General features: G+C 40.2%; 2 protein-coding genes across 2 annotated transcripts; one reads left to right on the top strand and one right to left on the bottom strand.

Annotated features, from left to right (window-relative positions):
• Window positions 1-1,104: 1,104 nt before the first annotated feature.
• Window positions 1,105-5,749, bottom strand: LOC311263078 (melanoregulin). The gene is made up of 5 exons (XM_084362944.1): window positions 5,669-5,749; window positions 5,339-5,585; window positions 2,184-2,274; window positions 1,917-2,083; window positions 1,105-1,540 (listed from the first exon to the last, which is right to left on the bottom strand). Exons 1-5 carry the CDS (start codon window positions 5,743-5,745, stop codon window positions 1,463-1,465), a joined length of 660 nt encoding a protein of 219 aa, XP_084219070.1. The 5' UTR covers window positions 5,746-5,749; the 3' UTR covers window positions 1,105-1,462.
• A 1,406-nt stretch (window positions 5,750-7,155) lies between these two features.
• Window positions 7,156-12,199, top strand: LOC311262476 (carboxypeptidase O-like). Its single transcript, XM_084361862.1, has 10 exons — window positions 7,156-7,200; window positions 7,859-7,960; window positions 8,848-8,958; window positions 9,032-9,148; window positions 9,676-9,769; window positions 10,238-10,330; window positions 10,517-10,626; window positions 11,242-11,326; window positions 11,685-11,765; window positions 11,849-12,199. Exons 1-10 carry the CDS (start codon window positions 7,192-7,194, stop codon window positions 12,040-12,042), a joined length of 996 nt encoding a protein of 331 aa, XP_084217988.1. The 5' UTR covers window positions 7,156-7,191; the 3' UTR covers window positions 12,043-12,199.
• The last annotated feature ends 658 nt before the right edge of the window (window positions 12,200-12,857 follow it).

Raw genomic sequence — 12,857 nt, 5'->3', positions numbered from 1 at the left:
TCTTCAAGAAAGGGAAGTTCAGAAAGCAAAGAAAGGGCTGTTTAATTAGTAAAGTGTATTCCTACTTTCCATTTTCTTTTTTATTATTTTTGATAAAATATTGTCAACACTGCCACTTTCACACTAAAACAAACTAAACTGCACTGTGAAGCCATCAGAGGAGTTAAAGGATCCTCCCTATAGTTCCTCATCATTGATTGAACGGCTTTATTTTCTTTGTTTTTAAATTTTCCGAGGAGACGAACTTCATGAGTTAAATGATATGATCAAGTTTTTACTCCATCTGTGATACACACAGAGCACGTTTCAACCAGGCAAGTTCATTTCTCCTTTTTCTTCCAGTTTAACCCACTGAAAGAGCAACTATATGCTGCCGCCTGTTGGACAAATACAGGAAGTGTGAATGCTGCTGGAGTGAGCGGTTTCTGCTTTATTTGAGTGACAAGGTGAGCAAGAAAAAACCACATATCACAGAAAAGGTTCAGCTTGTTATATTCCTGTACAACAACAGTGTTAAAGATGTTTGTGGTGACGTCAGAAAGAGGAAAATGGATTGTATCAAATTTAACACAGACACACAGAGTACATCTTTAAACCGGCAGAGGTTTTCTTAGCTTTTTGGAAGTGGTTGTCCATTTACCCAACCTTAAAAACACAAGTAAAACAAGCAAAAAAACACCTATTTACAAAATGTATCTCCACCTGTAACATTTGGCCAATCCAGTACAGAAACACAGAGTATCCCTCGCTTAACAACCAGCCCTGTCACTTTCAAATTGTAAAGTCCAGTTTTGTGTGCCGGTCATAGGCCCATCCCTCCCACTAAGTTCTGTGTTGGACAGATGAGTCTTTAATACCAAGCATAAAAAACATCAGGTGACTCAATATAAAGAGCAAAAAGGTCCAAGAAGGATGAAGTTTGGAGTTCATAAATGGACTTTCTTCCAGGAGACCCTTGTTCTTGTCCATGTGAAAACCAAAAGTCAGTGTATATTTGTTTAAACAGACCAAACATATTTCAATCATGTCACTTTTACAGTCACCTGATTATGGATCTGCTCTCCACATATGTGGAGAGCAGATCCATAATGAGGAGGACATCAAGTGTGCCCAAAATTGGACTTTGGCGTGAGTGCTGCATCATGTTTGAAAGTCTGAAGTCGTGTTATCTGTAGGCAGATTGATGAGATCAGCTGTAGCACCTCAGAGTGCCAGAGCGACGGCAATGCAATAAGAAACTCCTGCTTTTAAAATAAAAGTACTGAACTAAAAACAAAAAGCTTTCATACAGCAGTACAAAATGTGTGAGCTAAATAACACATTTTACAAACTCACCAATAAGAAGTGGAATAAAATGACTTCACTCAACAGATATTTCAATTTTGTTCTACAATATAAATGAACGCTAGTGTATCTGTCAACGTCGCTCGGCATCCTCCCTTTCTCTCAGCCTTTCTGTCTCTCAGCCTACTTTTTTGGGATATTTTTCTTTGGCCAGTCTGACAAAGTCCTCAGCGCTGTCCAGCGACACCAGGCGGTCCTGAGAGAAAGATGGAGGGCAGATGAGAAGCACGGTGAGAATAAGTAAAACACATTAGACGGCGGATGCAGATGGAGAGATAAAGCAACAAGAGGGGGGAAAGCAAGGGTGACTTGAATATGAGATCATGTGAAGGCGTACTGTACTTAAAGAGATGCTTTGTAAGAGCAGAAGTACCCAATTAAATTCATCAAGAGAGATACAGAGCTGCTCCTTCTTCTGTTTTATTAAGTTATATAGTTGGAATTTCCTGGGAAGCCTAAATAGGTCAGTTCTGAAGTTCACCTGAAAGCTCTTCTGTTGTCTGTAGTTTAAATACTGTTTTTTCCCAAAGCATCACATGCTGGGAGTGTGTGTATGTACAGTATCTGTGTACCATGACATAGAGGTATCTGCTCTGGTGTCCAGTTTCTGGAGGAAACAGACAGGTGTGGTCCAGCAGCTGTTTCAACAGTTCTGTCGCTTTGTTAAAGTGCTCCTGATCTCGACTGAACCGGCTCTGTGTGTTCACGCACAGCAGGGCGTCCACTTCACACTGATAACCTGCGGAGAGATGAAGGGGAAGATCACATACGGTACAAGGAGACGAGCACATTGGAGTTGAAAGGATGTGAGCAAATATTAACTGAACAGAGCGCCTCACCGAGCTGCAGCAGGATTTTCTTCCATCGAGATCGGACTTCTCGCCGGGTGTAGCGCAAAGTGTATATGTCGTAGTTCAGCTTCTCCCACTCCTGTAAGCAAATATGGACAGAAAAATAAAAATTCACTGTAAAACGACAGCCAAATAGTCAATTAGACTTCCTCTGATGAGTTTAATTCTCATGAGAGCACATCTTTAATGCAATACACCAACAGTAACTGCTGCTTAAAGGGTAACTCCACTAATTTGACACATTGAAGTGTGTTTATAGGTCTTGTGGAGTACTACTGCATATGTGGAAAAAGTCATATAAAGTCCTTTGTGGCTCCAGAAGAAGCTGCATGTAATGTGATGAATTGCCTCCAGAGATGTCCCTCAGTGGCTGATGCATTGTGGGAAATGTAGGCACCTTGTTTTGAAATCAGTCCATTGGTTTAATCATTACAGGACAGTTTAAATACGAATGGTCAAAATCGATAAAGCAGAACCGGAGATCTTTTTTTTATTCCACACACTCTTCCTCCTTTTTCAGAGCCTGGTGCCTACATTACCCACAATGCAGCGTAGCCGCTGAGAGACATCACTGGAAGTCAGATTCCACTCAACTTTATCTGGAGCTACTTTACCCAACTTTTTTCACTTGTGCAGTTGTACTCCCCAAAACCTGTAATCAGACTTTAATGTGTAAAACGGCAGACGTCCTCAATATGGACGGTGGAGAATGAGCTGTATTGGATCATTTGGCTCCACCTCTTCGGGCGGGCACATTACTTTTTTCACACCTTTACCAATTCATTTAAATATATAAACACAAGCTATAAAAAACAGACATGTACACAATGGGTGGGTCACCATCTTTCTCTTTTCTAAGTAAATGAAACATTAAAAACAGCTTTTAGAAACAGACATTTTGACATGTCACAGTCAATCACACGTGTAAATGATAAAACAAATGACGGCTGAATTCAAATTAGCAGCTTCACGGTCGTGGTGTTGTTCATGCTGGCTCCCCACCATGGCTCACTGAGATGCTTAAATAGAAAGCAGCCATGGTTAGTGGTATTAGTAACACCTGTGCTTTTCCTGCTGTGACAAGTCAGAGTGTCTGCTGTTAAAAAGGCCTAAAACTGTGCACTTAAGCCAAACAACCCTTGGAAGAAATGTTTGAAACAGATTTTCTCACAGAGCAGAGAGTCCGCTGACCCTAATGTTCAGCTCTGCTCACTTTGCCAATTTTCTTCTTCAGTCTGTTTGGCTTAATATTAAAAACAGTCACAGCATGATCAGGATGGTTCAGTGAGTATTCTCTTTGAATGGCCAGCCGGGCCACTGGCCTACATCTCTATTAAGGAATTCATTAACACAATGTGCCCACTGTGTCGTGCAGCCTGACTATTCTCATCACGAAGACTGTTTGTCACATGTTCACCAGACTCTGGTCAGAGGCTGCAGTCACTTAACTGAGCTGCAATCCTGACATGTTGAGGAAAAAGCTTATGAGTGTGTTACCTCTGCAGAGAAATAGAGACAGGCTCATAAATGTCATGAAAAATAGGAATATCAACTTGTATGAATGAATCATTCTTTGGTTTTTGGGTAATTTCCAGACTTCTAATCAATTGTGCTCTCACAAAGTGATCAATAGTCTGCAGAAAGCAAACACTGAGTTTCTTGTTTTATTTTGAAATATTGAGTTAAAACCTGAGGGCACTCCATGAACTGCAGGGATCCTTCAGAGTTACTGTTATTCAACACAGACACAGCCAGAGGTGCTGTATATCTAACCCATGGTAACTCTCTAGTAAACAACCTACATGTGAGTTACTGTCAGAGGGATGAGGTCTCTGATTGAGTAGATAAAGTAGTGTGTCAACTGCTAGACAAATGCTCAATTACAACCCCATTGACCTTTGACCTTCTGAAACTGACCTTTAACCTAATTTCCTTTAAAAAAAATGATAAAGACAGACCTCGTACCTACAGGTCAGTCCATTTGAAATGTTTAATTCAATCAAGTCTAATCCAATATCAAAAAGTCAAATGTTAAAATCTGCTAGAAATTTTACTCACTCATAAATACCAGCTAACCAAACACGTTTTTTTTTACCATTAAGATCCATGCAAGATGAAAATTCTGCGATCTTAAAGAAAGTGAGAACAAAATATCCTGGATTTGTCTGTTTGTGCAGATCTGGGCTGAGACCCATCCTCCATCCAAGTTTTGAGGAAATCTGTTAAGTAGCTTTTGTGTTATCCTGCTGATGAACCAAATCAAATCAATTTGATATAAATAGCCCAAATCACAATGACGTGCCTCACTGGGCTTTACAGTTTATACAGTGAACGGCATGCTCTGTCCTTTTAAACTCAATTCCACCAACCAACTAACCAACAAACAAGCACATTAGCAAATGATCATCATCTATTTCACTCATGTTTTACACAGCATCCTCACTTTTTTGGAATCGGGTCACATCTTTTCGATCCCTTAGTTTCTTCTAAATTAACTTTACTTTTAAACTTTCCCTCTGGCTCATTTTCCTAAAAGATTCTTGCAGCAGCAACGTTTGTTTTTCTAGTGTGGGATCTCTGAAATTCAGTTATTTCAGAATCCAGGTCAAGTTCATTTACTTTAGTCAACATGAAAGCGAGTCAAAGGCTTCTTTGAGAGCCACCTATGTGTGTCCTCTCCTCTCATTAGATAATTACATTAGAGAGCTGCAGTGGAACAGATAAGGAGACGAGATTGAATTACTGAATTATTGTGGTTTTTTGTGCGAACTTTCTAAAAGAGTCCAAGAAAACCAGCGAGAAACTGATCCGACTGAATAGATTATCTGAAAAAGGCACGTTATCTGATTCTTTTAAACATCTGTGACACAAACAATCAAAAATATATGAATTTAAAGTAAAAAATTGAGAATTTTGCTGCATTTTCAGCATCCAGTTTCTAATCTTACCTATATGCATGGTGACTTTTTAGCCTATTCTTAAAGTTTTATCAGAAAATATGCAGTTAGCAGCACACTTATTCTCCCAAACATTAAAGATTCAACCATGCGGTGAATCTAGATAATGAAAAAGCAAACTTTTACTATTAAGTTGTGTCTTTTCCCTCTGCTCTGCATCTCACGCAGCATCACACGTTCTCTCACCTCTGTAGCCTTGTCAGCCTGGTCTCTCATGTTGATAAAAGCCTGCAACTTTCCATCCGATCCTCGCCTGATTGGATCTTCACGGGCTCTGTTAATGGTGGCCAACGGATACGAAGTGCTCCTCTGGCTCAGCTTCTTGCTCCCTCTCGAAGGCTGGGGCCCAAAAATGCTCTCCCAGTTCGTGTCGCTGTCGCTGGACTCGCTGGATACAGGCTCTGGTTGTCTGGAAGCTGAGGAGTTGCGCATGCTGGAGGGAGGACAGAGGATGTTATGATTATGAAACTCATCAAGTGGAGTTTGATTAAAAGGCAGGATTTCATTTTGTCTCACCGTAAAATTGCACTCTTCTCTTCCTTGTTGTGTCTCAGATAGTAGCGGCAGCAGCAGATGGTAAAATTGGCACCCATTGGCCCGTTCCAAAAGGTTCCCAACAATCAAAATAAATCCTCAGTGATGAAATCCCAAAACAATCACGCCTCCTCCTGCTGTGTTTCCTCCAGAATCCCCAGGAAAACTAAATATTTTCAAGCTGATGTGTCACTGAAGACTAGAAATCCATCCAAATATCTGAGCTTATCATGCCCGTCCCCCTTTCCCTGTGCCCATCCTGGCCTGAATTAGAGCCTCCTGTCAATTACATTATCCACGTGAGTCCAAACAGGAGACAACAACAACACCCACACACACACACACACACACAGGACAGTCCAGGGATGAATGGTACTTTTATTCAGCAACTCCTGATGGTGCAGAATGCAGCAGGAAGGCTTTCTAGCTCTATCCCCATGTGTCTCCATGTCTGTGTCCATGCTTGCAGGAGGAGAAGTGTTTGGTAAAGACAAACACTCATAAAGCAGACAGGCTGTGGTCTACTATCCTGTGATATCAGCTGTTGTATAATTTTAGTGACACTTCATAAATGTTAATACATCACTGATCTATAATTTCTCTCTCATAGCTGTGTGGGCTGGGTAGAAACAGGAACGCTCTTTATGTCAACATAAAGACAGGATCATCTGAGATCCAAGGTCACCTGGCTGAACAGAAGTGGCAGACAGCAGTGTTGGTGCTGCAGGAGCAGGTACAACAGTGTGAAGAGCAGTGATTCAGCTGAGTGAGGCGTACGAGTCTCGGTGACAACAAACAAATGGAGAAAAAGCCGCTTCAATTTTGGAAACTAGGCTTGTCCCTGCTGATTTTAAGCAGCGTTTTAGAGACGTCGAACAGGTGAGTTGGGTTGATTTTTGATTTTAAAGTGACTACGAGGAACTTTGAAGTGTTTATGAAAGAGTCTCGTGATTACAATGAGACCATCAGCGAAAAGACTGCTATTTTTATATAGTTATTATCAATGCCTGTGCTCGGGTCTGATCACATATATCACTTATAAAATCATATATAAATACAATACCTCATCAGGATCCATCTGTCACTTGCTTCCAAAACAAAGGAGGGCACCGCAAAGATCCCTACAACAGCAGATGCTTTGTATAGCAACAAAAACTTTAAGTTCCTGGTAGTCACTTTAAACACCTATTTTTAATGTTCAAAATTGCCGGGCCAACTTTAAACTTCACAACAGATCCTGTCACAAATGTTTCTACTTTGTGATTTTGAGTCGTTGAGAATATATTTGTGGAGTCACTGTATATACTGACAACTGTACAGCTGGCATTGTCCTTTTTGTAGATTTCGTTTTGACCTTTTCACTGTAAAACTAAATGATGACTTACTTGAAAAGATCTTTTTGATATAATGCAAATAAACATGCATTCATATTCTTTTCTTTTTCTAAAACTCCCAGGTTAGTGGAGGGTTTGAAATCAACTTATGACTACACCAAATATCACCGCATGGAAGAGGTAAGAGTTATCTTCTGACAGGAAACGTGCTTATGCTCTGGTTAGGTTTAGGCATGAAAACCACTTGGTTAGGGTTAGGAAAAGATATTTTTTTCTTTTAAATACCTGTTTTGGTCGCCACAAATGCAGAGATTGTCCCAAGGTCTCCTTAAAAAATATCCAGTGGTGTCATAATTACAAATGTTGAAACGCAGTCTTGAACCGCGGTCACTGGCTTGGCAGCTCCACCACCATCCACTCCAACTCCCGATAAGAAAGTCAGGTCGTAAACAGGTAATGTGAACGTGATGCGACACGTTTTGTAGACATGCATTATGGCACCTAGCCTTTCATGTACAACTGTGAATGTTTCAGTGGTTTGCAGATATGTTACCGCCAACATTTTATTCTGGGTTGTTCCAAGTTGGACTTTCTTTAGTTTTATTTGTAATTGGTAAGAATTAGAGATTCTTCACTACAGTCAGTGCGTTTATATTGTTATCAGTACTGATAAAGACTGAACCCCTCTGGATGAGAGTAACAAATAAAGAGGGGGAGGTATTCTGAACAACAGACAACTTCAGGCAGGATATTTTTTACACCCTTTTTGTTCCCTTTGATTTGCACTTAGCTTTTAATAGCAATATGAAAATTAATCACCACACCGATTTAATTGCAGATAAAGAAGTGGATGGAAGATATGGAGCAAGCGAACCCAGAGCTGATCTCCTCTGCTGTCTATGGACAAACTTTTGAGAAAAGAAACATCACACTGCTGAAGGTATTCAACACATTTCCTTTTACCTCACTGTGATATACAGTAGTGAACACTTCTTTGCATGTTGAACTGCATATGAACTGCAGTAATTCATATCTAAAGTGGCTTGCTTACTACATATGCAAAAGGCAAGCTATCGCAGTGATTCCCCAGCTGCAAATGCAAGATGTGCTGGAAACAATACTGTAATAATACTTTAAGTGAAAATACAAGACAAAATGTACATTGACACTGTTACTCTGGATCACAGACCAAATTTACAGCAGCAAAAACTCATTAAATCAGGAGGTAAAACAGCACACTCGCTGCCCTCGAGATGTGAAACCAATCTTAGTCTTATTTAATCATTATTTACAAACCTCCTGTGGCTCCCATCCGAGACCCTGCAGAGGATAAAAAAGACGTTCTAATGTTTATTTTCACTCAACCTGCCACCTGCTTCTCCCTCAGTTACTTATTTCAGAGGGCTCAGTGTTTAGCAAAGACAGCTGACGTCATTTATAACCTCAGCTATCAGTGATTAACACATTTCCTCTGATGACTTTAAATGGCCTGTAATTGCAAACTAGACCATCAGCGAAAAGACTGCTATTATTATATAGTCATTATTAATGCCTGTGCTCGGGTCCGATCACATATATCACATATAATATCACATATAAATAAACAACTGTTTAATAAATGATTTAAAATGCTTTTTTACTATTTACTACTAAGATTACTATTTCCTTGACACTTAAGATACTTTTGATATCTAATACAATGTACTAAGACTGAGGCTACAAATCCACTTGACCAATGTTTAGCTCGTTGTGGTAACTACACCAAGGTACAGCTGTAACTCTGACAGTATTTTAAATCCAACATTCGGTCATGTTGTGCGTCTGCAGTTGGGACTAGAAAACTCGGAGGTCACAGAGAAGAAGGTCATCTGGATGGACTGTGGTATCCATGCTCGGGAGTGGATCGCTCCTGCCTTCTGCCAGTGGTTCGTCAAAGAGGTTTGTACACTCACACATAACATCAACGATAGAGATCTTCACCACGAGCTTATGAATTTCCTCTTCTGTCCAGATCGTCAACTCCTATAAAACCGATAAGAAGCTGAAGCAGATGCTGCAGAACATTGACGTCTATGTGACTCCTGTGATCAATGTGGACGGATACGAGTTCACCTGGGTCAATGAAAGTGTGAGTGCTTCTTCTGAATCATGTTTCTGTTTATTTAGTTCAGTAGGTTCAATAAAAGATCATTCAATTTAGCAAGTACATCCGTGTGAGTTCCTCATTTTGTGTTTACTTAGTGATATGATTATGATTACTTTATGTCAACAGGCGGGGTAAAATGCAGTTGGTGTTTCTGCAAATCATTGATACGTTCATATTTGTTTGTGTCACAGGCTACAAATCATATTGACATTTCTATAAAACGTGTTGTATCACAGTTATATTACATGTTTATGACCTGACGTACATCTGGAGGTGGAGGGGATGGTGGTGAAGTTACAGGCGAGAAGGCTGCTAAGCTATTGACATTTGTAAGCATGACACCACTGGATATTTTAAAGAAGACCTCGGGACGTATTCGTGGTTTGAAGAAATGTTCACTGCCAACATTTACTGGGTTGATTCTGTAACCAACAGTCCACAAACAGACCACAAACTGTCCCACCTACCTGTTCGATCTATCACTTTGCCTGTGTGTTGTCTTGATGTAGACTCGTCTGTGGAGGAAGTCTCGTTCGGACCCTCCTGCAAACACCAGCTGTTACGGTGTCGACCTCAACCGAAACTTTAATGCCAACTGGGGAAGTGAGTTGCATCACAATGTGACTAATTAGCTCTCATTTTCCTCATGCTAGTAGTACTTGCACCCCTTTTTTGGACATATGAAAAATGTCATAAACCTTTTAAACAGACAGAATAGCACAAACTTGATGACAGTAAATCCACAGGGGATCAATAGCAGTGTGTCATGTATTACTGTTGTAATTTCACACTTTTAAAACTCATGTATTCTGGTTTGGAACAAAATATCTCAAGTTAATTGATACTGACATGAATTCCAGCCGCACTGTACAACTAAATATTACAGTGTCAGTCCGTATGACACGGTTCAAGCCCTCTGACATTTACAGCGTTGGTTCTCACAAGACTTTTTCCTATGAATTCAAACTTCATAATTGTTTTTGACACAGTAAAGGAAATGTAATTCAAACATAAACCTGATATATTACTATTTTTGTCTAAGTTTTGCATGTATGTGCTTTCTTTCCTCAGCGGTTGGTGTGTCATTTGACGGTTGCTCAAACACTTACTGTGGAACATCAGCCGGGTCAGAGCCAGAGGCTGAAGCTGTGATGGACTTTGTTGGTAACTATAGTATTAATGAAATTACATGAACAATAAAACAATTAGAAAGAAGAAAAGTAGGTTTGTGTGGTGTGTGTCTTAGCTGATTATTTATACAAAATATAAACAAATCATGACATTTGAAGGCCCGTGTTTAAAGAAGGTAATGTTGTTTCACGTCATCTTGTTCATTCTGTCTGTCTGTAGGCCCGATGGTTAACAACACTCTGTGTTTCCTCACCATCCACTCTGCTGGGCAGCTTATACTCTTGCCCTATGGCCACCCTGAGATCTCTGCACCCAACTACGATGAATTGGTGAGTGTGTGTGCTTCTGTAGATTTGTAGTGCCGTATATAGCAATACACTTTTAGATGAAAGACACACAGCTTTTAAGAGGTACAATATGTTAGAATTGGCCACTTATCGTGAGTGGGTTGGTTGTTTGGGTGGATGGTTGGTTGGTTGGTTGGTTGGTTGGTTGGGTGGTTGGTTAGTTGGTTGGTTGGTTGGGTGGTTGGTTGGGTGGTTGGTTGGGTGGTTGGGTGCTTGCTTGGTTGGTTGGGTGGTTGGGTGGTTGGTTGGGTGGTTGGGTGCTTGGTTGGTTGGTTGGTTGGTTGGGTGGTTGGGTGCTTGGCTGGTTGGTTGGTTATTTATTTACTTTATGAATTCATATTTATGAAGCCAGTGAATTAATATAGTATAAGCGAAGAAGTTATTAATGTCCTAATTTTAATTTAGATCAAAGATTCCAGTCAGCGATGTAACTAATGGTTAAAGTAATAACTGAGAAATTTAACACCCTTTGACTCTCATGCACATCTGCACTCCTGCAGCTTTAGTACTATCACTTGATACCTGTTCTTAGAGAATAAGGGTACATGGTTTACCAAAGAAATGGTTGTATTTACATATTTTTTGTGACCTGTGCAGGTATCAGTCGGTAAGGCAGCAGCAGCAGAAATGAAGAAGCTGCATGGAATGGACTACACTGTAGGAACATCTCCACAAATCCTGTGTAAGACATACAACTTACCTGTCACGAGTAGCTGCTGTGAACACATGGTCTGATCTGCACTCACCTTGACAAGACACTTTGATGTTTTTATCCTTAGCAGCCTTAAAGTAATAATAATGTTCAGTGAAACAAGCATGCAAATAATGTTGGCAATGTATGTTTCTGCAAACCATTGATATGTTGAAACTTTACACTTCTTTTTTTCCAACTTTGCGTTTCTTTATCTTCAGTTTTCAATTTAATGTTGCGACAACGATAGTTTTGGGAAGAGAAAGATTCCTCCTCCTTGACTGAGGAAGCTTGAAGCTTTTCTCGTTGGATCCACTCAAATTAAGTTTATTCTCTCATCAACCTTCAGATGCAAACTCAGGCTCGAGCCGTGACTGGGCTCGTCTCATTGGCATCCCGTTCTCTTACACCTTTGAGCTGAGAGACAAAGGTGAGTTGGACTTTCGGTCTCTATACATCAAAACATGATGCACTGGATTTTACTTGGTAATACATCACTGAATGATCCTCCAGGTGACTTCAGCCACTTGTTACCAGAGGATCAGATCCAGCCAGCATGCGAGGAGGCCTTCGCCGGAGCTATCTCCATCATCACATATGTCCACGACAAGGCCTTCAACGGTGGCGTCCTCCCTAACGCCGCTGTTGCTCTGACAATTTGGAGCACCATCATGGCTGTGTCTCTCACCACAGGGGTCTTGGTGTAAATAAATACAAGGTTGTACCACAAAGAAGTAGATAGAAGGAGATACTGGACATCCTGGTGATAGTAAACCGCTCTCACAACAATAATAACTATTCTTCTGTATCTATGCAGTCTGTAATCTATTGTGTCGTCTTTCTGGACAAAATATTTACTCAGATTTTATGATAAGTTTTCATTAATCACATTTATAACTATTAAACTTTATTATCAAAGCCAGAGGTCCTCAATGCATATGTAAAAACATTATTACCCTACTTTCTTTTCCTTTGTTTTAAGTAAACATTCATTTTCAGTGTGACTTGATGTTGATGTTGTTCATGCTTCTCGCAGCAGGGGGCAGTATTGCCCCATCTTCTGCGCCACACTCTCCTCATGCAGGAAGCTTCTCACGTCCAAACACATGTTATAGCTTCATTATTTCTTCAGCTGCTCATGTGGCCAGAGGACTTTTCACATCTGATTCTGTTCAATTACAACATCAAGTTGTGTCAGTCATCATAAAGGCAGAGAAGCATGTATTTTGTTTAACTATTTGCGTTACTGTTAATTTCCTACATCCAAAAAAACACAAGTTCTTGTCCTTAATTAAACCATACTATACTCCATTCATCCTCTTTTTAATACATGATCAAATCAGACTTGATGTAAGAGAAAGGGCTGAAGTTAGGTAACACAACACAACACCACACAGACAAACCTACACCAGGAGGAAAACGTATAAACTGACAAAGAGTAAGGGAAACTGCTGACTTACACGAACAGGTGACTGATTAAGTAATGAAACTCAGGTGTGCACAGAGAAAGGGTGGGAAAATG

Source organism: Pagrus pagrus, assembly GCF_965226575.1.
Source record: "Pagrus pagrus genome assembly, chromosome: 9".
NCBI classification, from domain to species: domain Eukaryota; kingdom Metazoa; phylum Chordata; class Actinopteri; order Spariformes; family Sparidae; genus Pagrus; species Pagrus pagrus.
The sequence above is the reverse complement of the archived record's forward strand: the minus strand, read 5'-3'. Positions and strand labels throughout refer to the sequence as shown.